This window comes from Muntiacus reevesi, chromosome X (genome assembly GCF_963930625.1).
Source record: "Muntiacus reevesi chromosome X, mMunRee1.1, whole genome shotgun sequence".
Taxonomy (NCBI): Eukaryota; Metazoa; Chordata; class Mammalia; order Artiodactyla; family Cervidae; genus Muntiacus; species Muntiacus reevesi.
This window is the reverse complement of record NC_089271.1, coordinates 121031206-121054149: the sequence shown is the minus strand read 5'-3', so window position 1 is coordinate 121054149 and position 22944 is coordinate 121031206. Positions and strand designations below refer to the sequence as shown.

Genomic DNA, 22944 nt, shown 5'->3' with positions numbered 1-22944 from the left:
GTACAAACGGACCAGAGAAAAACTCTCCGATTTAAAAAGCGAGCTCCCCCGAACAAGGAAAGCGGCTTCGGGCTCTAGTGCTCAGGCGCTACGCCCCCGGCGTGCCAGCGCTCTTCCGGCGCGACGCAAGCTCCGCGGCAGCCAATGGGCGCGAGGCGCCGGGACCGCGCATGCGTCTTGCGGCTTCTCCCGGAAGTCGCTTCCTAGGTTCTGAGGTCGAACCCGCGGAGATGAAGTAAGGCCTCCACTGCCCTCTGAGGAGGGGTCGGGGGAACTGGTGCCCGGGGCAGCCCACCGGGGCTGAGGTGGTGGATCATCTGCGGGGCTGACGGGCGGGAGAGGCGGGAGTCTAGAAAATTAGTCTCGGTTTTGTTCGGTTTTACCTCAGGCCGGGGCGCGCTTACATGTCCGCTTTTCCTTCGGTTTACAGCCCTTTAACTAAAGTGAAGCTGATTAATGAGCTGAATGAGCGTGAGGTCCAACTGGGGGTGGCGGAGAAGGTGTCTTGGCACTCCGAGTACAAAGACAGTGCTTGGATCTTCCTGGGTGAGGCCCACGTTTTCTTCCTGTAGGGCACCTCCTTTCCTGCCCTGCTTCCTAACATTTCAGCGTTCCCGCCTTTCATTCCTCCCGATATTCACCACCCACATTTATTCCCTTCCGCTGTCTCCCGGGGTTTTCCTTGTCTGTTTCTCCCCATTTCTAGTTTGCTGTCTCTGCCAAGTCAGTGCTCATAATAGGTACTGCCGGCCGTTCACTGTGCTGAGAATCTTGCCACTTGGCTTCTCAGAGACCGTTGGTATCATCCCCCTGTCCCTCCTCATTTATACAGCTAAAGAAACAGGTGCAGAGAAGTTAATGACTTAAGGTCACATAGCTTAGGAAGTGGAACAGCCAAAACTATGGGACTCTAGAACTCATGGTCTTAGCCCCTATCTCATATTACTGCCGACTCCCTCCCCTCCTCGTTTTCCTTCCCTCAGAATTTATTTTCCTCGTCTAATGATCTCCTGCCTTCTATCCATGGCCGTATCACCATCGCTAATTCACTTAGTGTCATATGCGGTAATTTGACAATTTATTCAAAGAGGTTATTGCACCAGACATTGTTTTAAGCATTTTATTTCCATTTATTTAACTAATATAACAATTTTGTGATGTTAGAACTGTAATATCCTCATTCTATTGATGAGGAAGGAAACATTTGCAGGGAAATTTATTTCCTATGAAATGCTTAGCAATTGACTTTATAATCCTTAGTCTTTGTGAGGTGGGGTTAATATTTGCATATTTAAACTGATTTTGGACCTTAGCTGTGAATTTGCAGATAGACAGCACATGAGTTCAAGATATGTTTTTGGAAGCCAAGTTTTGTGCTGGAAACTATCCACTTTGTCCAGAAGATTTTGGGTGTGGGGGGGGGGGGTTAGTTTGGTTAGGGGTGACCCCAACTTTTCCACTCAAAGTTAATCACTCCTTTTTATGTGTTACCGCTACATCTTCTATGTGCTTCTGTCATTGCATTAGACTAGGTTCTTTGAGGGAATGCCCGGTTGCTTATTCTGATTTGCATCCCAGTGCCTGGCCTAGTGCATGCATGGTACATAGTAGACACTTGCTAAGTGTCTGCTGAACTGAAATGTGTTTTTCTTTTTGAGGGGGACTTCCTTATGAACTGACTGAAGGGGACATCATCTGTGTGTTCTCACAGTAAGTCACCTTTTTTTCCTTTTTAGTAAGTCACTTTTTATTTCTTACCTTCTGGGTCTCGGAATAATTTGCTTCTGTAATGCATTTTATGGCATCACAAAAGCCCATTTATTTTGACTCTAGACTGACTGGCCTCCCTGCATGGGGAGGCCTGGAGCTTCTGTTCTAGTCTAGATCAGTCCCAGGACATGGTTCTGGAACTCTCCAATGTGCCAAATCCAAGAAGTTGGTTGATATAGGAGCCTGTCTTGGAGATTCTGGTCTATTTTTATTGCCTTTTCACTGAGGCCTCCACTGGAACAGACTGAAACTCCTAGGGAGGTACTCTGTTGGCCCGTCTCCTTGGGCTGTTATAAAATAGTGGTAACTCATGATCATGGGGCCATTCTGGGCCCACACCTGTGTGGCACTGTAGGATTAGGACAAAGCACAGAGGAACTGGGAAAAAAGCAAAAGGTTTAGGCAGTAGTTTTTTCATTGTTGTTGTTTGTTTCTAGTTGAGTGTAAGGTTAGTGAGCAGAGCCAGTCTCTTTAACTGGAGACTAAGAATCACAGGCTGATGAGGGATAAGAATGAATAGGAGAACCTTGTATTCTTCATTCTGCTACGGGGTGATAGCAGCAGCATTCGGTGGGAGAGAGGCTTGGCAGCTCACACTAGTAGTGGCAGCCGGTAGGAGAGGGGTTGGGTACAACCCCAAAGCTACACAGAGTAGTTAGTCCATAGATGCCAGAAGGCCTTGGCAGCTCACAGCAGCAGAGAGCCATGACCCCTGGACTGTGGAGTCCTCAGGCAGAGGACCATGATAAAAGAGGTTGGGCAAGCAGACAGTGGCTGGCACACCCTGGCAGAGGCATTGCCATGGCAGGGAATGGTTGGACCATCCAGTGGGCAGAGGTCCCCGGCTGACTGGTTGGGCCATATATAGGACAGAAGGCTGTGGGAAAGAAACTGGGCAAGAAAAAGGCCATGGTAGAGGGCCCTAGCAGGACCTGAGGCTGCTTCTTCCAACTCTTGGGTATTGGGAAGTTCACAGTAGGTACAGCCTATAACTTCCATCCCTTTGTGGTAGCTGTGCCTAGTCCAGTCTTCCACCTGGGAGCTGTTTTTGTCTTATTTGCATTGAGTGATGATCACTAGTGTGTGTGTTTATTCCAGTTCTCTGTTTTGGCTCCACACATTGCTCTCCATGAAGATTACCTGTGTCACTGATAACAGTGGCTTTCAAAAAATATTTTGTTTTCTGATTATCAGAGTAATGTATAGTTGTTGTAGAACATTTGGGAAAAAGAAAAAAGTATGAAGAATAAAGTAAGAATGTACTTTAAGGAAAAAATGTTAACAGCTTTGTGTATTTATTGTCTTCTTTTCAATGTTGGGCATTATTTCCAGTATTTTGCTGTTATGAATTATACTGCAGTGTACATTGTGATATATACATCTTTGTATGCCTCCCTGATGGTTTCCTTCATGAAATTAATTTATAAACTTTGTCAAATTACTCTCTGAAAAAGTTGTATCAGTTTTCACTCTGACTGAATGCTCATTTTCCTGAATCCTAATCAGTAATGATTATTTTAAGAAAATATTGCCATATGACTTTTCATTATTATTTTACTTTGCCTTTATTTCATCATCAGGGAGGTTGAACATCTCTTCATAGATTTATAGGCCCTTATTCTTTTTCTTTGTAAATTGTCTATTAAGATCATTTGCCTATTTTTTCCCTGTTAGTGTGTTCCTCATTTTCTTACTGATTTTACAAGAGCCCTTCATGTATTAAGGATATTAGCTTATTGTTTTTAACACTTTATCATGTATTGTATTGCTGTGGACTTATTTTTTTAATTTGATGTGTTATACAACATTGTTATTATTTCTTGATGCTCAAACTGTCCCAGTTTGGTCTGTACTTATCCTGTCAAGCCAGCTCCTGTATTCTTTTTTCTTTTACTTTTTATTTTGAAATACTTGAAATAATTTCTCGGTTAAAACAGGAAAGTTATGAAATAGAATAAAGAATACCTATATCCCCTTTACTCAGAGTCCCCAGATGTTAGCATTTTATCACATTTGCTTTGTTATTTCTTTCCACCTATATGCATATTATTTTTTTTCTGAACCATTTGGGGATCAATTGCAGACATGATGCACATTTACCCATAAATTCTTTTTTTTTTACCCCTAAATTCTTCAGTGTGTATTTCCCAAAATACCGGGACATTTAACTTCAGGATAGTGATCAAATTCAGGAAATCAACACTGTTACACTGTTATCTAATCTATAGACTTTATTTGACTTTCAATTGTCCTGGTAATGTCCTTTATAGCAAAAGGAAAAAAAATGGCTTTCTAGCCTTAGTCTGTGATGTAAATTGCAGACGTTTTCTCCTAGTTTGTCATTTGACTTTGCTTGTTGTGATTTTTTTTTCTTTGCAAAATTATTATTTTTAAATTTTTATGCATTCATCTATTCATATGTTTAAATGATCTTATGGTAACATTGATTTTTTAGGGGATGTAGAGTCCTATGAGTTTTTTTTTAATACTTGAATAGATTTGTGTAATCACCCTCATAATTAGGATGAAGGACCATTCATTCCATCATCCCCCAAACTCCCTCTTGCTGTCCCTGTATAGTCTGTCCTCTAAGTATTTCATGTGGTCAAATTTATCAGTCTTTTATTGCTTCTGGATTTGAGTCATAATTAGAAAGTATTTCTTCCCACTCATCTGTGTTCTCTTCTAATACTTGTATGGTTTCAATTTTATGCACAGAAATATTTGATCCATTTAGAGTTATTCTGATGTGTAGTGTGAGATATGGACCCAATTTCATATTTTTTCAAATGGCTACCTAGTCCCAAAAGCATTTATTTAAAACTCCATATTTTCCCCCAGCATGTTGGAGTGTCACCCTTATACAGAAGTATTAACTTGGGAGGTGATTTTGATATCTTTATAATGTTGAATCATCTTATGCAAGAAAAAGAAATGTCTTTATATTTATTGAAAACTGTGTTTGTGTCTTTCAGTAGTTTTTAAGAGTTTTCTTTGCATAGACCTTGTACATTGCTTGTTGTTAAATTTATCTCTAAGTATTTTATCTTTTTGTTGTTGCTGTTACAAATGGGGCTCCTCTTTCCTTATATCTTATGATTATTGTTTGTAAGAGAGTGGTTTATTTTTGTTAACTTTATATCCTGTTACCCTACAGATTTGTTATATTGTTTGTTTTTATCATTGTTTATCATTGCTTCTCTTGGGTTTTCTATATATATCATCATATATAATCTTCATACAGAGATAGCTTTACTTTTTCATGTTTTAATTAATTTTTAAAATTATAGTTGATTTACAATGTTTTATTAGTTTCTGCTGTGCAGCCAAATGAGTCAGTTATACATACACATATATTTACTCTTTTTTTATATCTGTTTTCTCCTGTCTAATTGCATGGGCCAATACCTACAATATTAAATAGTGTTAAATAGTTGAATACCATAGTTGAATCATTTCTAGTGTGTTCTTTTAAGTAAGATGCTAGATTTTGGGCTGAGGTGTATGTATGTGATCATGTTATAACATTTCCATCAGTTACTGTTGTATTTTTATGACTGTAGTTTTAAATTTATGAAGCTTTAACTTTTCTGGAATTTATATAATGAGTAAGGTAGAATTTTTTCTATCTTCTTTTTAATTAAATTATGTCTTTGTTAACTTCCACCTACGTTCCTTAGATTTACTCTCTCCCACTCCCCAGTGGCTTATGGGATCTTAGTTCCCTGACCAGGGTTTGAACCTCGACCCTGGCAATCAAAGCACCAAGTCCTGACCACTGTGACTGCCAGGGAATTCCCCTTTCCTTTTTATCAATAAAATTCTTTAATGTTACAGATTTTCCTGGGTGTGGTTTTAGCCACATCCTGTAAGTTTTGGTGGGCTTCCCTAGTAGCTCAGGTGGTAAAGCATCTGCCTGCAATGCAGGTGATCTGGGTTCGATCCATGGTTCAGGAAGGTCCCCTGGAGAAGGAAACAGTAACCCACTCCAATATTCTTGCCTGGAGAATTCCATGGACAGAGGAGCCTGGCGGGCTATAGTGCATGGGGTCACAAAGAGTCAGACAAAACTGAGCGACTAACACACGTAGTCACTAAGTTTTGGTATATATTCCCACTTTTGTTGTTTTCTAAATAGTCTACCATGATTTCTTTATTTTATTTCACTTTCTGTTTCATCCAGTAGTTAGCCTGGAGAATAGGTTTCAAGTTCTAGTTAGAGCATTTTTTGTTTTGAAATTATTGTTCCCAGCTGTTTCACATTATGATTGGAGAACATGGTCTGTGCTGTTTTTGGAGATGATTGGGGTTTACTTTGAGATCTAGTCTACAGTCAATTTTAATATGTGTTTCATGGATTCTTGAGAAGAAACTCTTTTTGTACAATCGAGTATATCTGTGTATCTACTAGTCTGATGTTAATATTTTTAACAATGTAATTGTTATATTATTAAGTATATATTTATTTGTAGTTATATAAATTTATATTAATTCCTCTGACTTATTTTTCTCAATTTTATGTGTTGTGAACTCAAAGTGGTGTATTAAAATCTCTCATAACTTTCTTAGTTGCTCTTTGTATTTTTAATTAAAATTTTGAATGTGTTAACTTATATATAAAATTTCATGACTTATGTATTAGGACCTTGTTCTGAGTAAAAGAGCCCTCTTAGTCACATTTAAATGTTTTTTTTTGGTTGGCCTTGAGTTCATCTTTGATCTTAATACTACCACCCATTTTTTAAATTAGGTGTTCTTGATATATCTTTTTTCTAACTTTTAATTTTTAACCTTTCTTTGTCATCTTGTTCTCAGTGTGTCTCCTGTACAGATTATATTATTTGAATTTTGTTTTGTCATCTGATCTGAAAGTTTTTGCATTTTAAATCAATAGTGTTTTACTCTTTTATAAATTAAATAGATACGGGGAGATTGTTAACATTAATCTGGTACGGGACAAGAAGACTGGGAAATCCAAAGGATTCTGTTTCCTCTGCTATGAAGACCAGAGGAGCACAATTCTGGCTGTTGACAATTTTAATGGGATCAAGGTGAGTATGCTTACTGAGCAGAACTTTTCCATTGTTTCATTTTCATGTTTCATTTTCATTTCCCAGTTGATGACTACAGGCTCAAGGGCAGTACTGGTCAGCTGGGTTGCAGAGGTGTGGGGACATACTGACCGGGAAATGACCCCAGGAAATAATTCCATTGGCTCATGATCCTGTCAGCACGCATTCCTTTTCCCCATCTCTTAGCAAGCTATGTCCTCAGGAGCATAGGTACCGTGATCCCCCCACTCCCTTTCATCTTGCACCCAACCAGACATCTGTCTCTCACCTTTTCCTCCTCACACTTCACTCTCATTTCTGCTATATTGGAGAGCAAACACTGCTATTTCATGCTGTCCTGTATCAGGGAATTTGGGGTTCTATCATGGTTTCGTGGCTGAGGACATAGCCATGTATGTCATTGACTTAGCAGTACTGGGCCCTGAAAATTCTCTAGTTAAAATCTGATGACAAATTCTATGAAAGTAACTCATTCTGAAGTTTTCTGTCCTCTATTCTCTCTCCTCCACCCTTGTAAGTGAGACAGGGTGAGTGATGACTTGAGAGAGACATGAGAAGGGGTGGGGCAAGTCAGGGTTTTCTATGTTCCACATGCTCCCTGTGCTCATTTAGGAAAAGCACTGCCATTGAATGAGCATTGTCACAGGTTGAAGGGGTGACTCTTGACTTGGAGAATTTGTCACTGATTGCACCAGCAGTGAAAGGAAGTCACCATAAAAGATGACTTTATTCTACCTTTTATGGTGGAATGGGATAGGTGAAAGTACTCAGGCTTAGGGGTAAGAGTAAAAACTTGCTCTTGAATGGAACAGTAAAAGCCAGACATTTCAAATTTCTGATGGCATTGCCTGTAGAATAAGTCTGTATCTGCCTGAATGTTTTTGTTTTAAGTGAGGGCTTTATTTTTTGTTGTTCACCTGGAGAGTTGTGATTCACAGTGGTAGTATCAACATGAGCCAGTGGTTCCAGTATGGTGGGAGTGGAGCAAGGAGTGAGGGCTTAAGAGAAAAGAAAGTAGTCCTTTCTAGATTCCTTACCCCCTCCCAGCTATTGTTCTGCTTTGGCCTCATCCAGTTGTGTTGAGAAAGCAGCTGTAGCATTGAGCTGAATTTTAGGAATTCCCTTTAGCTTCCAGGCTTTTTCACAGTGTGTTTCACTGTAAATTAATGTTACAGATGGAAGGTAATTCATGTTTGTGCATCTAAACTCTTGCAGTTTTCCATGCTGCTTATGCTTTGGGGCAGTACTTCCCAGGCTCTTTTCACTTCATGGCACACTTATAACATGGAGATATTTATATAGAACTCTGGGATAAACTTATGAGGCTCCCAGGATCTCCAGCTGCCCCAGGCTCCACCTGACTGCCCCTAGGGCTAAGCGAATGTGTAGGGATGTGTGCTGTGACACTTCAGTTGAGTAAGTCTGCTTTTGAGATTTTCTGAGAAACAAAATTAACAAGAGAGTAATGGGAATGGTTCAAACCATGGATTTCTGCAGCTGGGTTCAAATAGATAGAAGGCTGTGTTTGGTAGCAAGTAGTTAGCTATTTGCTAAAGCATTGCCCGTCTGTCTTAGATCAAAGGGAGAACTATCCGAGTGGATCATGTATCTAACTATCGAGTTCCTAAGGACTTAGAAGAAATGGATGAGGTGACCAGAGAGCTGCAGGAGAGGGGCTGTGGGGCTCATACTCCTCCACCAAGTTCATCTGAGGGCTCTGAAGATGAGAAACCCACCAAAAAACACAAAAAAGGTAAATGGTTAAGGCTTATGAGAAGATTCTGGGTAGGCTTAGTGTTTGCTCTTCTTAGCCTTCACCGAGAGTTGGTAGTCAGTTCTCAAGTGTGAAGGGGGCAGGTGTGGGGAACCTTACTTTAACTGGGAAAGGAGAAGTATCAGCAGAAGACTGATGCTGTGGGCTAAATTCTGGCCACCAAAATGCATACATTGAAGTCCTAACCCTCTGGTACCTAACAATGTGACTGTTTGGGTAGGGTCTTTAGAGAGAGAATTAAAAACTGGAGTTGCCTTATACAGCAACCTGACATATTAAGGGTGACAGACATCCAGCTTGGATTCTTGGAGGCACTTTTCTAGAAATAGAGACCGTGAGTGTTTCACGCTGCTGCCAAACATGCTTTCCTTTTTTATGTCCTTCATCTTTTCCATCTTCTTTTTCTTACTGATTGTGCCCCTCTTTTCCTCCAGACAAAAAGGAAAAAAAGAAAAAAAAGAAAGACAAAGAGAAGACTGGCCGGGAGGTACAGGCAGAGCAGCCAGCCTCCTCTTCATTGTCCAGAAGCAAGATGATAAAGGAAAAGGATGACCCTGGCTCTAAAAAGCACAGTGGCAAGCACTCAGAGAAGGCAGAGAAGGGTCAGAAGTCAGAGTCCAGGGAGGTGCAGAAGTCCCAGCCCAGTTCCCCTGAGGTCAGGACGACCTGCCATGGTGGAACGGAGGACCGAGAGAGGGAGCCAAGGAAGGAGAAGTCCAAGCATGAACATAAGTCATCAAGCAGGAGGGAAGAGAGAGAAGACAGGCACAGGGAGAGAGACAGAGGTCGAAGCTCAGACATGCATTCCAGACGTCATGACAGGCGCTCTGAGGGGCGGCATGACAGGCGCTCTGTGGGGCGTAGTCACAGGAGTAGAAGTAGGAGCCGAGATAAATCCCACCGGCACAAAAGGTCCCGGCACTCCCGGGATCGGGAGTCCTCTAATCCCAGGGAGCGCAGGCATCACTGATGCCGCAGCCTGTTCAGCTATTCAGCACAGTAGAATTAAAAATGAACTGTATTTTTCAAATACAATGAAATTCAGTTGTTCTTTTACTGTTTTTACATGTAAAGTCTCTGAGAATGAATTCTTTTGATCCCTTGAGTATAAGAATCATCAAAAGAGCTGTAGTTTTTAACAGCTAAATGTCCTGGGTTTTTGAGCAGAATCCATTGTCCCTGGGAATATACTCGGTACTTTTGGTACTTGCCAGAGCATGTATTCTAAATCTGGGTTCATAAATATGGCCGTTGAATTCATGACTCCAATTTAGGATGAAATGGCCAGGAAGGGGAAATACCAGACAGTTCTAGAATCCCAGTCTTTGTGCTACATGTTAAGAACCCTTCCAGTTAGCAGCTATAACCACTGAGCAGAGAAGTGTGGCTTAACTAGGTTCAGATAGGTTGCTATGAATGTGATAAGGATTCTTAACATCAGTCTGCTCCTTCCTTATTTTTGCCTACGTGCCTCCTGTTTTTTGAAATTGTAGACATCTTTTTTTAATTTTGCTGTTTTTGTTTTGGTTGATATGTCTACATTTTTTTCCTTGTAACTTATTTATGTATTTATTTTATTGAGAAATTCACATGAAATTAACCATTTAAAAAATTTATTTTTTAATTTAATGATAACTGCTTTACAGAATTTTGTTTTCTGTCAAACATCAGCATGAATCAGCCTTAGGTGTACATATGTCCCCTCCCTCTTGAACCTCCCATCTCCCTCCCCATCCCAACCCTCTAGGTTGATACAGAGCCCCTGTTTGAGTTCCCTGAGACATAACAGTAAATTCCCATTGGCTATCTATTTTACATGTTATAGAAAATTTCCATGTTACTCTCCGTACATATCACCCTCTCCTCCCATCTCACCGTGTCCATAAGTCTATTTTCTATATTTCTCCATGGCTGCCTTGCAAGTTCATCAGTACCATCTTTCTAGATTCTGTATATATGCGTTAGTATACGATATTTATCTTGAAATTAACCATTTTAAAGGGAACATTCAGTGCAATTTGGTACATTGACAGTGTTATAAAACCACCAACCCTATCTAGTTCCAAAATATTTTCATCACCCCAAAATGAAACCCTATATACCCATTAAGCAGCTCCTCCCCATCCCCTCCTCCTCTTTGTCCCTGGCAACTACCAATCTGCTTTCAGTTCCTGTAGATTTACCTATTTTGGACATTTCATGTAAGTGGAATCATACATGTGGCCTTTTGTGTTTGGTGCCTTTCACTTAGTATAATATTTTTGAGGTGCATCCATATTGTATCAGTGAAAGTGTTACTCAGTCATGTCCAACTCTTTGTGATCCCATGAACTGTAGCCTTCCAGGCTCCTCTGTCCATGGAATTCTTCAGGCAAGAATATTGGAGTGGGTAGCCATTCCCTTCTCCAGACACCTCATTTGTTTTTATGGATGATGTCCCATTGTATGGATATTCCATGTTTTGTTTGCCATTCCTGAATGGATGGACATGCGGGTTTCCACCTGTTGGCTAGCCAGCTCCCTTTTCATGTTCCAGGTATACCAACCTGCCTCTGTGCTTAGTCTGCTTTTCGAGTAGCTCTTGGTGAGGTGGGAACACGTTGTCAGCTCCATTGCATATCTGTCTGGTCTGCTGGGTAATTCTTTCTCATTTTGAGATTCCTTTTATTTATTTATTTTATTCTATTTATTTATTTAATCAATCCTTTATGAGTTTGATAGGAACAGTCCACAAAACCTTAATACTTCTGCTGAATTATTGAAATGAAATTACTGACACTGTAAAACAGAGGACTAGAGCTTTAATAATGAATGTGCCAAGTTAGATTAACTGGTATGTTTGTATGGGTCCTAGATGAGATGTGCAAGAAATTTGGTGGTTGGGATGTCCATGATGGAGAGTGGGGAGCGAGCTGGTGGAGATTGGGAAAGCTGTCAGACTATGATGTATATCTAACTTCTCGAGTAGAAAGGGAGGGAAAGAAGGAAGTTACGTAGGAAGTCTTGGACAGCAATGGAGTTATAAGAATATTTCAGCAAGACCAGTGGTGAGCCCTTGATCAAGAGTCACCTGTCAGAGGATTCCCAGTTAGATGAGCCTTGGTAAACAGGCATCCTTGCTGCTGGACCTCTGTCAGTCATCATGACCACTCTGCTCGTGTCCATCATACCAGTTGTGTAGTAACTGATGAAGGCCCATGCACCTGGCTGAGTCATTGTGTCTGCCTGGTAGTTCAGTGCCTTTTCCATAACAGATGTTTTCTGGTGGTTGTTAACATATGATACAGAAATCTTCACACTTTGCATGCTCCCATGTGTCAGTCCATGACCTTTGCATCAGATTGCCTTGTCTCTGATCTTCCAGCCCTTTTCCTTCCAGGCTTCCAATTGGATGGTCAAGCCATTGGCCACTTCCAGGAATCTTATGTATTCAATAAACGGTCTCACTTTGGGTCACTTTTTCCACACCAAGTCAAGTGCCCTGCTTGTTCCATCCACTGGAAAAATGTTCCTTCTCCCCCGTGAACGTATCTGCTGTTATATAGATACCACCCATCTTTGTTTTGTACTTAGATATTGAGTGCTGGCCCATCTGTAAACCAGGCTCAAGCTGTTTCCTCCTTCAGCTGGTCATACAGGAATCCCCATATGGTCACAGGTGCAGAGTTACCGTAGAGCCTACCACTGTCTGCATCAGTCAGGTGTTCAACAGAAGCGCTGATCTACTGCATCTCCATGGAATATGTATTTGATTTATGTATCAATTAGGGTTTTATCAGAGAAACAGGGTATACATATATGTATGTGTGTATATATCTACATACGCCATGTATATCTTGCATCCAGTATTCAAATGTCTGGCTATTCTTGCCCCAGTGTACATACACCCAAATGAGTGGCTTTAGGTCCCTTCATTAGTTAGTGCTGGGAGAAGCATTACATGGCATTGTCCTTCCTTCTAGGGGCCCCGCTACCTCTTCTAGATCTGAGGATGGACCAATGTCTGGAAATTGAGCAAGGAATTTGGACTTTTTATTGGGGAGAACCTCCCTTGGCCCCCTGTTTCTCTGCTTTTGCCTTTTTCAGCTTGTAGATCTTGAGTGATAACCCTTGGTTGCTCTCTGTATTGCTTCTAGGGACACCATGGTCCATTTGTGCCATTTCCATGAGCCCATGTGGGTGAAGCCTGCTTGGCTGCCCTTCTGACCTTGAGGTTCACTTTAGTATTTGTGTCTTCCTAGCTTCTGGTGGATAAGCACCACTCAGTTCAGTTCAGTTACTCAGTCATGTCTGACTCTGCAACCCCGTGGACTGAGGCACACCAGGCTTCCCTGTCCATCACCAACTGGAGCTTGCTCAAACTCATGTCCATCGAGTCAGTGATGCCATCCAACCATCTCATCCTCTGTTGCCCCCTTCTCCTCCCACCGTCAATCTTTCCCAGCTCAAGGGGCTTTTCTAATGAGTCAGGTCTTTGCATCAGGTGGCCACAGTATTGGAGCCTCAGCTTCCACATCAGTCTTTCCAATACTATTCAGGATTGATTTCCTTTACGATTGACTGGTTTGATCTCCTTGCAGTCCAGGGGACTCTCTAGAGTCTTCACCACCACAGTTCAAAAGTATCAATTCTTTGGCACTTCCTAGGTTTTTATTACTGTGGGGCCCCAGCTCTGTGATGGTCTCTTACAGCCATCCCTGACCTGCAGAGGAGGCCACCTCTGAACCTAATGACACTGGTGCCCCTCTCACCAGTGTGTGCTTCAGTGAATGGGACATCCTCTGAACCCTGCTATGGAATACTACCCTCTGGTGAGGTTTCTTACCTCATGTAATCTCTCTTCTCCAGGATACCTACTCCCCTTGGCCTCTTAATTCCTTCCTTGGTCCTTTGCCAGGACAGCTCAGGTGTTTCTACTTTGCTTAGTGGTGGCCAGCACTTTCTCCAGTCTTCTGTGAGCCACCTCAGTGGAAACTGCTTACCCCCTGCAGTTCTTACCTGGGGGTTAAATTCTGTATGTGTGTGTGCGCGTGTGTGCTCAGTCGCTACAGTCGTGTCTGAGTCTGCAACCCTAGACTGTAGTCTGCCAGGCTCCTCTGACAGTGGGCTTCTCCAGGCAAGAATACTGGAGTGAGTTGTCATGCCCTCCTCCAGGGGATCTTCCCTGCCCAGGGATTGAACCTGCATCTCCTGTGTCTCCTGCATTGCAGCTGGATTCTTTTATGACTGAGCCACTTGGGAAGCCCTCTAAATCCCATATGCTGAGTTCTAAGTCTGAATTCTTGCTTTTCTGATTCTTTTTTTTTTTTTTTCTCCCCTCCTGATTTTATTTTTGTGGAACAATACATCGTAACCATTATTCTTTTAAATGCACACAGAATTCTTCAATCAGTCCGCGTGTGACTATTAACACCTTCAAAGGGTACTTAGCTTTGTGGGATTTCAGACCAGGCCGCGGAGGAGCGGGTGGGGCAGAGTGCCGGGCAGAGCTGAGCTGGAGGGCCGGGCCGGGTGACTGAGAGGCGCGCTCTGCACGCTCGGGCCCTCCAGCACAGCCTTCTCTGGGCCCCGCCGCCGGCTCCGGTCACACGGCCGCCCTAGTGGTGCTGCTGCCGGAACTGCAGGCCGCAGTAGCCGCACGTCCCCGTCTTGGTGTCTTTGTCCAGGTTTATGTACACTCTGGGGTGGCCCAGGGCCCCCCCGCCGCCGTCGCACGATATCACCCGACTCCCGACTTGGCTCACGGGCTGCTCCGCTATCAGATCAATGGCGAAGTTCTCGTTCACCTCTTTCTGACGACCCACAAATCGAACTTTCCTGTAGTCTTTATCGTCATAAACCTGGCCGGTGTGCGTGACCTTCTCCCCGGTCGGCGAGGTCCGTACCCCGAAGCACCTGGCGCCCCCGGGCAGGCTCCGCGTCACCGCGCCGCTCCGGGCCAGAAGCCTGAGGAAGGTCGCCGCCGCCGCCATCTTGCGGGCTGACCTTCGACCCCGCGCGCCCGCTTTTCTGATTCTTGATACAGCACCCTTGAAAACCAAACCCAGTGTTCCCATGGCTCCTGTCAGTACTGACGGCTCCCCTTCCAGCGCCCCTGTGTGGGGAGCCCCGAACAGGGTCTTATTTTGTGCTCACATCTTATTTGTGTGCTGGTTTTACTTATTTCATATCTGCATTTCTTTGTGTTTATATTTTCACTATTCTTGTCATTTTTCAGTGCCTGTATAGCATTCTTTCCTGATAATACACCACATGTATCCCACTAGGATTGTTTTCATTTTTCTTCATAATTAATAGTAATGCTATGTACATTTTTATATAGTCTTTTACATTTTTTTTTCACTTTATATTATTCCCTTGGACAAAATTTCCCTAAATGTAGTTACCAGGTCCAAAAGTACAGCTGAAACCATAATTCATCTTATTGTTAGATTGCTTTTCAGAAAGATCAAATTTGTAGGATTGTCACCACTGTACCCTTGCCTGGAAAATCCCATGAATGGAGAAGCCTGGTAGGTTACAGTCCATGGGGTTGCAAAGAGTCCGACACGACTGAGCGACTTTCACCACTGTAGAGTTCAAATGTAATTTCCTACATCTGGGCAACACTGGATTTTTATCATTTTATTCCTTTTTTCTTCTCTGAAACATATTGTGATACATTTGAGTTATTCTAATTTGCATTTTCTTTCACTGCATTGTTATTTTTAGTATTTTTAGTGCTTTCATTTTTTTTTATATTTAAATGGTTCCATCTCTAAGGACTGTAGTTACCAGCTCATACATTCTTAATGTATTTTGGCAAGCAGACTTTGAAGAGCTATGGTAAGCACCTTTCCTCTCATTCTGGTGCTCAACTTTTGACATTTAGTTCATTAGACAAAAGAGCATTTTTTAAGTCAGTCATTACTGACTTTATTTGAGACTATGAATGCAGTGATACTAGGACATAGTAGCTGTCAGATAGCATGCACGCATTCTCTCCATCCATTCTCACCTCCTTCCCTCTTCCTCTTTGTTTTCTGCCTTTTTTTTGAGGGAGGATATTAGACTTCTTGCTAAAGTCATATGAAAATACACTTGTTATCCATAGCCTATCTCTGAGAAGGATACTGGACCCATTGGTAATAGAGATTGCTTTGGGAGAGGTGAACCAGGCAACAGCTGGGAGAGGAAAGGGAAACTTTTCACTGTAGCTTTTATAACTATTGATTTCCAAACTAGATTGCTGTTACTTTAAAAAAATTATTTTTTGGTATTACTTTTTAATAAAAACAAAGGTTTATGTAAGATCAGTGCTTGTCATTATTGTGGATCTTTAAAAGCTAACTTTAGAACTTACGCTGCCGCGTGTGATCAACTTCAGTATATAAGGACAGAAAATGAGATGAAGGCAGCCCAATTTAGATATATGTGATATTTGGGCAGAACTGCCTGCCATTCTATTTATTAAACTTCAGTTAACATTTCTGGACTATAGGTACAGCATAAAGGAAATTTACTTGCATAGAAATATTTCCCTTGGGCATTAGTATAAGGCTGAGACCTTCCACTGACCTAAATTCCTGGGTAAAGCTGGGGTATGAGAATGACTAGTGAGTGATCTTCTTCATGTGTTTCTGTCTCATGGAAGCCATTTCTAGCCAAGTACTGCTTGAGGCCAGCTGGCAGATGCAGGCTCCGATTTTCTATTTGTGATTCCCTAACTTTGCTGTTCTCCATGGGGCTTATCCTTTCTCCATCAATTGGGTTTTGACAAGTGCAGCGGCACAAATATGACTGGAAACCATGAGCTCCTCTCTGGCCACATTGGTGGTTCATGTCTCTTAAAGGGACCAAGAGGATGCCTGGAGGCTTCAAAGCCCCCCCTGAGGAGTTAGATCTCTATACGTCTTTGTTTGAGGATACACTTTGGAAATGAACTTTCAGGGAATCCTTCAACCTAGTTGGAGTTGGCTGCTGTCCCTGAGGCCTTGTACCAATTAGACTTGTGCTGTCTGATAAGGGAACAACTAGCTAAATGTGGCTATTTAAACTGAAATAAAATGGAAAGACTGGGTTCCTCAGTCATGCTAGTGACAATAGCCACGTGGGGCTGGTGCCTCCGGTACCAAACTGAGCAGATAGAGACCATTTCCATCATCGTAGGATGTCCTATGGGCCAAAGCTAAATTGTTCAGGCATGACAGCAGTGTATGCAGGTGTGTGACCTGAGGGGATAGCCTTCCTGATGCCGTCAAGGCCTCCCTAATCCTAATGGTCCTTTGAGGATTGTCTGAATTCCAGTTCCTCCAGGAAGGGAAATGTATCCTGACCACTCCAGCCCACAGTGATGACTCCCTTCTTTGAACACCTAGGGTGCCTGAAAGATGTGATGACACGTTGTTTTATTGGTATCACACTTTTGCTTTGAAGTTAGGTCTCATCTTCCCAGCAAGGCTGCAGGGTCCTCAAGAGCAGAGCTTCAACCCCACACTACCTGCTAGATGCATCTATATGTGACACAAAGCTGCTCTTTTCATCCCAAAATGCTTGTCAGAAGCATTTATCAAAACCCTCCTTTTCTCCAACTGCCTTTTTATGCTTTCTTTGCTCTTATTTTCAATATTTATAAGAATCAATGTGTAGGACACAATGTCAGCTTTAACAACCATTTATTTTTTGAGGAAGGTCAACATGCTTATTGCTATTGGGTGTTACAGTCTCACTTTCTGTCCTGGTGAGGGGGTGAGGGTGAGGAAGATTTCGGAACACTGGTGTTAGATCTTGAAAACACTTTGGAGAAAGCTGATGATATCTTCCTCATCATTTCAGACCCCTGTCTCGAAGAAGTATGGTGCTTTTCAAAGTCTGTGAACAACCAAAAGAGAAATGTGATCAGTTACCAGGCTTTCCAATTGCTATCAGGCCCAGGGAGTGATCATTTAGGATTCAGAAATAAGTAGTTATAGAATAGCTTTTGTTTTTAAAAGTGCTTTCGTAAAGAGTATTTTGCTCCTTCTGATAGCCTTGGGAAGAAAGCAGGAGAAACCCAGTGAGGTCAGATGCCTTGTCTAAGGTCACATGGGTAGCCTGATGAGCTAATTCCACACAAGAAGGTAACTTTCAACTCTCAACAGCACTGGTGTCCATTTCAAAATGTCCAGGCAAAAGCAGCTGTGCACTACAAAAGGCTATCGTTTCTCACTCACTCTGGGTACATTTTCAGTTGTCTGACCCCAAGTGATCTGTTTGTTATGTGAGCTATACAGGACTTGTGTGGTCAATAAAAGTCTCCATTTGGACTCATTTTTCTATACCACTTGTCTTGTGCAAAGGGCTCTTAAAGCATCTCATAGTTTATGTTAACAAAATGATTGTTGTATCTGTAAAGACAGAAATGAGCATTTATCTTTGTTGCTGATACATTGTGATAAGATGTCATAAAAAGACACAGGGCAGTAAAGCACATACCTTCTTATTTCTAGTAAAAGACATGGTTCTCCTAGACCTCTTGCATTTCCTCAGTTTTTCTCTTTAGCAATATAACCTTAGGAACTTCAAAGATCTATGATTAAAACTAAGGTAGCAGATAGCAAATTTAACCCCAAATAAGGGGGGGGGATAGTTTAGCTCTTCAGATCAATAATGCAGTACTGGAATGTACTGATAGTTTAAACAAAATAAGAAAAAACAAGAAATTAATAAGGAAAAAGCCAAAATTTGCAAAGGCAAAGGTAAAGGCTTGAATGGAGAGATCTCTTCTGAAAAAGTTAGACAAAGACTTAGTTACAGAATTCAAGCATATACTGCAAGGCCACATTCTGAAAATCTTGAGGGGAAAAATAAAGCTTTGTTTCTGCAATTGTGGGTCTTGTTAAAAATGTAGATGCCTGGTCACCATTTCTAGGTCTCCTTCAAGACATTCTGCTGCTGCTTTGATCTGCTTTGTAGGCAGCACCATGGACTTCACTTGGTTGGTACTGGTCACTCTGAAGAGAGAAATGTACCTGGGTGTTGGTGGCCAAACTGGATGCCATGACACATGCCAAGAGCTATGGAATGACACATCTTACCATGAACTGATTTTGATTCCCCCAAAATCCTATTTGTGAAAAATAAGCTGTAATGAGCCTGTGTTGGTCCCTTCTTTTTTGGTGGGTTTTCCTAAGCAGGTATGGTAATTTCAAATAAACTGTCCTCTGTGGGGAGCTTTACTACTTTGAGCACCTTAGCACAGGGTGAGCCATTTCTGCATTTCTTCCTCCAAAAGCCCTTATCAGAGGAAAACTAGGTTATCTGAACTGCTTCTCAGTGAATTCCTCTAATGTGTAGAATGTAGGGATTGGGAGGAGGTGTCCCCATCAAACTGAAGTCACAGAAGAATGTGATTTTACTCTTTGACTGGACATGCTACTTGGAAACCTGGATGGGATCTTTTCTACTTATCACTGAATTCTGCAGGCAGTTCCTGGTCACTGCTTAGTTCTGAGATGTGATTCTGAGATGTGGCCCCTGTTTGGCAGGAAAAAGAATATGGGATAGAGCCTCAAGACCTGTGATGTTTGAGCCCTGGCTCAGCCACCTGCTGGCTGGGCCACCTCAGGCAGGTCATTTGCCTCCATTTTCTCCTCTCTGAGAGACACCTTCAAGACTTGCAAGGAAGCATGGTATGATAAGCTTTAGTGACTGTTACCTCGTCAATATAATGGAAATGATGCTTCACAGGGTGGATGTGAGAAAAGCACTTAGCAGAATGCCTGGTACATGGCCAGTCCCTAATAAATGTTACTCCCAGTACCTGTTACCCCTTTGCTGTGAGGTTTGAGTCAGAGAACTGCATAATAACCTGCAAATTGCAATCTACATACATACTAAGGGAGAAGGAGATGGCAACCCACTCCAGTATTCTTGCCTGGAGAATCCCATGGACAAAGGAGCCTGGAAGGCTATAATCCATGGGGTAACAAAGAGTCAGACATGACTGAAAAACTCACGTACACACACACATACATACTAAGTCATATTATTTCATCCTCATATTGGTGGTGGGTGGGTGTGCTTCAAGGCAAGACCCATTCAATGTGATGGGCAAGGGGGTGAATGATCAAAACTCCTATGTTCAAAATGACATAATTGAGAGCTTCATTCTAAAATGATAAATTTGTTGTACCTGAAGTGTCATCGTTTGAGGGATATTGGCTGGTCAGGTTACTTCTGCGTTGATAGTGGGTGATAAACTGCCAAGACAAAGGTGTAACACTAGCTTAAACCTCTGCCCTTTGATGGACAGCGAACACTAGAAACCCTGAAGGGAGCACAGTCATTGTGGCATCGTACATGGTAATCTCAGGGCCCCTCGGTCTCAAAGAATTATCTTCTGGGACTTTGGTTATCCCTAGGCACGACTTCTCATAATTCTTGCTAATTAGGACACCCAGGATTGGCACCAGACTCAGACAAGGGCTGCCCCTGGCGGATAGTTTCAAGGGCTCACGTGTCCCAGGTCACAAAACAATGTCAGCCATGCTGCCCTTCGCCTCCTGGAGCTTGGAACAAATAAAACATTTTTGATCTTTCTCTGAGCAAAGATAATGATAGTGGAGGTCTTAAGGGAAGGAGGAGGAAAGGGGAGGTCCACTTTACTACCCCAATCTTCTTTGAAGGTCTGGAGCAAGAAAGTGGTAGTGTGAGGTTGCAGCAGCCTGGAGGGGGCAGGGCAGAGATGGTGGCCCAGGTGCTGGCTTTGCTCTGTGGATCTTCCTCACCCCCTGGAATGCAGAAGCAGCAGGGTCCCAGAAGGGCCTGCAATAGCCTGGGGGAGGCGGCTGGGCTGCAGGGTAGGTGTGCCATGGTGAGGGTGATTAAAAAGGATGGGGCAAATCAATGAAGGCAAGATGAGAGAAGCTCTCCACACCAACACCCATCGTTGGTGTGGAGAGCAGAGTATTATGGTGAAAGTTTTGGATTTGAGGCAGTTTATGGATTACGATACTGAGGATAGGATACATAAACAGATAAACTGGGACAGAACAATCTAAGGAACTGGTTCTCAACGTTGGCTGCACAACACAACCATCTGGAGGAATATTACAAATAGGCATGCTTGGACTCCGCCCCAAATGAACAGGAATCCCTGAGGCTGAGGCAAGCATTGTTCTCTTTTCTAAGTTGCCTGGGTGACTCTAGCGTGAATCCAGGTTGAGAATTCCTTATCTAAAGGAAGGAGGGGAAGGGGCAGATGCTACTAAATGGCCAGACACAAGTCCGTTAACTCAGTGGTTCTCAACACTGCCTGTTCATCAAAATCACCCAGGGTCCAGGCTGCAACCCAGACCAACTGAATCTGAATCTCTGGGGATGGGATGCTGGGCGTCAGTTGTTAAAGTTGATTCCAGGGTGCAGGCAGGGTTGAGAACCTCTGCTCCAGGTAACAGTTCTCACACAGGGCTGTCCATCTGCTTCATGGGGGTAGGAGTTGAGGCATTCCTGACTTAGTTGAAATTTGACTCTGATGGTGCTAAGGCTGTTCTTCTGACAAACATTTATTGAGCATCTACTTTATCTCAGTCCTGTGTTAGGTGCTGGGCATACAGTTATGAGTGAAAGAGACAAGCCCTTGCTGTCATGAAGCTTATACTCAAGTGAATCCTCTGCCAGAGGATGAGGGCAGGAATATTTGACAATTTTATTTACTGCTGAATCTCTAGCCCCTGGCAAACAGTAGGCACGTCATAAATGTTGAATAAGTGACTAAGTGGTGACCTAAGTGCTGTGAAGAAAATAATGCAGGATAAGGGGGATGGTTTGTGTTTACGTGTGTGTACACACATGCTGGGGGATGGTTAAAGTGAACCAAGAGTAAAGCAAAAGTGATACAAAACAGAGAGGAGGATCTGTAGCTTCAGTCTCCTCAGAGACTTCCTAAGAGGGCTTTAGGTGGAGGGAGTTTCCTGGGATCACACTAAGGAGTGGGCCAGATTTTTGGAGAGCTGCCTAGGAAGGGTACCCTGCAAAGCAGTTGGAACCAGCATTCATTTCCCTCAGCCAGTGCCCCTTCCTCTTTGAAGCATCTGTTCCCTCGCTGCCCCCACCAGGCCCTCCAGTTCCAGGGACTCACTCCTTGCATGCCATTGTCCTCAGGTGCTAAGGGGCTTACTCTATGCACTTACTCGGGGACAACGACTTCAACCAGGGGTTGGCCCCAACTGGGAGTGCTTCCTGAGGCCCCTCAAGGCACACCACACCCTTACTTTATGGCACTCCCTCATTTCTGTCAGGGTTCCACTGGCTCACAATGAGGGGAGCCAGTGAAAAATATTTACCTTAAGACTGCTCAAATTCTCCAGAGGTGGACATTCAAGACTTTCTGTTATCAAAACACAATATTGGAAAACAGTTATTTCTGAGACATGTATGCATTTTGGCACAAAAATAACCTCAATAATTTCATCAGAGAATCGCAGAATCTAGGCAAGCAGAAGAAACCGAAAGAGGTGAGATCCTCAAATTCTGGGCACAGGTCTTGGGGAAGATGCCTTTAACATGCCAAGCTCATCCCATCTAGGGTCCCTTGCACCTACTGAACTCTGTGTGTGGGACCCTATGCTCCCAGATCTTCTTGTGGTCACTTCCTTCCCATTATTAAGATCTGATGTTTCTAGACTTCTTGGACCAAACTAGTCTAGCCAGTCATTCTATATCACTTGGGGTCTTCTTTATTTTTTCCCATATTCATTCATGAATTTCACAAATATGTACTGAGTATCTCTTCTGTGCTTCTTTTGTAGACACGTGGGGATACAGTGAACAGAGAAAAATCCCTGCCCTCATGGAACTAACATTCTAGGGAAGGGAGAGAGTCAATAAACAAATTTTTAAAAATCTTTCAGATGGTACAAATGCTAGGGATAAAATTAAAGCAGGGAGTGCTGGGGTGGCATTGGGGTTTCAGTTTTAAAGAAAAGTGTTCAGGGAATTTTTGACTTCAAATATGATATTTCAGCAAAGATCTGAAGAAGATGAATGTTCATATGGCCGGAGTGGAGTGATTAAGAGGGATCATAAAGAGAGGTGGTCAGACAGGTCACCAGGAGGGGAGAGTGGAATCCAGACCATGCATGGCCTTGTAAGCCATTGTAAAGACCCTGGCTTTTATCCTGGGTGAAATGGGAAGTACTTATTCCTATCTAGAATTATTGTGTTTATGTGCTGTACTCAGTCGCTCAGTCCTGTCCAACTCTTCACCACCCCAGAGGAAGCCCTATTGTGTTTATATCCCCTTCCCAATTAGAAGGAGGTAAAGACTTGGTCTCTAATTCGCAGCTGTATCTTAGAACTTAGAACAGT

General features: G+C 42.7%; 1 protein-coding gene and 1 pseudogene across 1 annotated transcript; one reads left to right on the top strand and one right to left on the bottom strand.

The window, feature by feature from the left end:
• Window positions 1–115: 115 nt before the first annotated feature.
• Window positions 116–13909, top strand: RBMX2 (RNA binding motif protein X-linked 2). Its single transcript, XM_065916966.1, has 6 exons — window positions 116–235; window positions 431–546; window positions 1659–1710; window positions 6692–6821; window positions 8418–8595; window positions 9051–13909. Exons 1-6 carry the CDS (start codon window positions 171–173, stop codon window positions 9584–9586), a joined length of 1077 nt encoding a protein of 358 aa, XP_065773038.1. The 5' UTR covers window positions 116–170; the 3' UTR covers window positions 9587–13909.
• Window position 13910: 1 nt separating this feature from the next.
• LOC136154787 (NADH dehydrogenase [ubiquinone] iron-sulfur protein 6, mitochondrial pseudogene) lies at window positions 13911–14612 on the bottom strand (annotated as a pseudogene).
• Between the last annotated feature and the right edge of the window lie 8332 nt (window positions 14613–22944).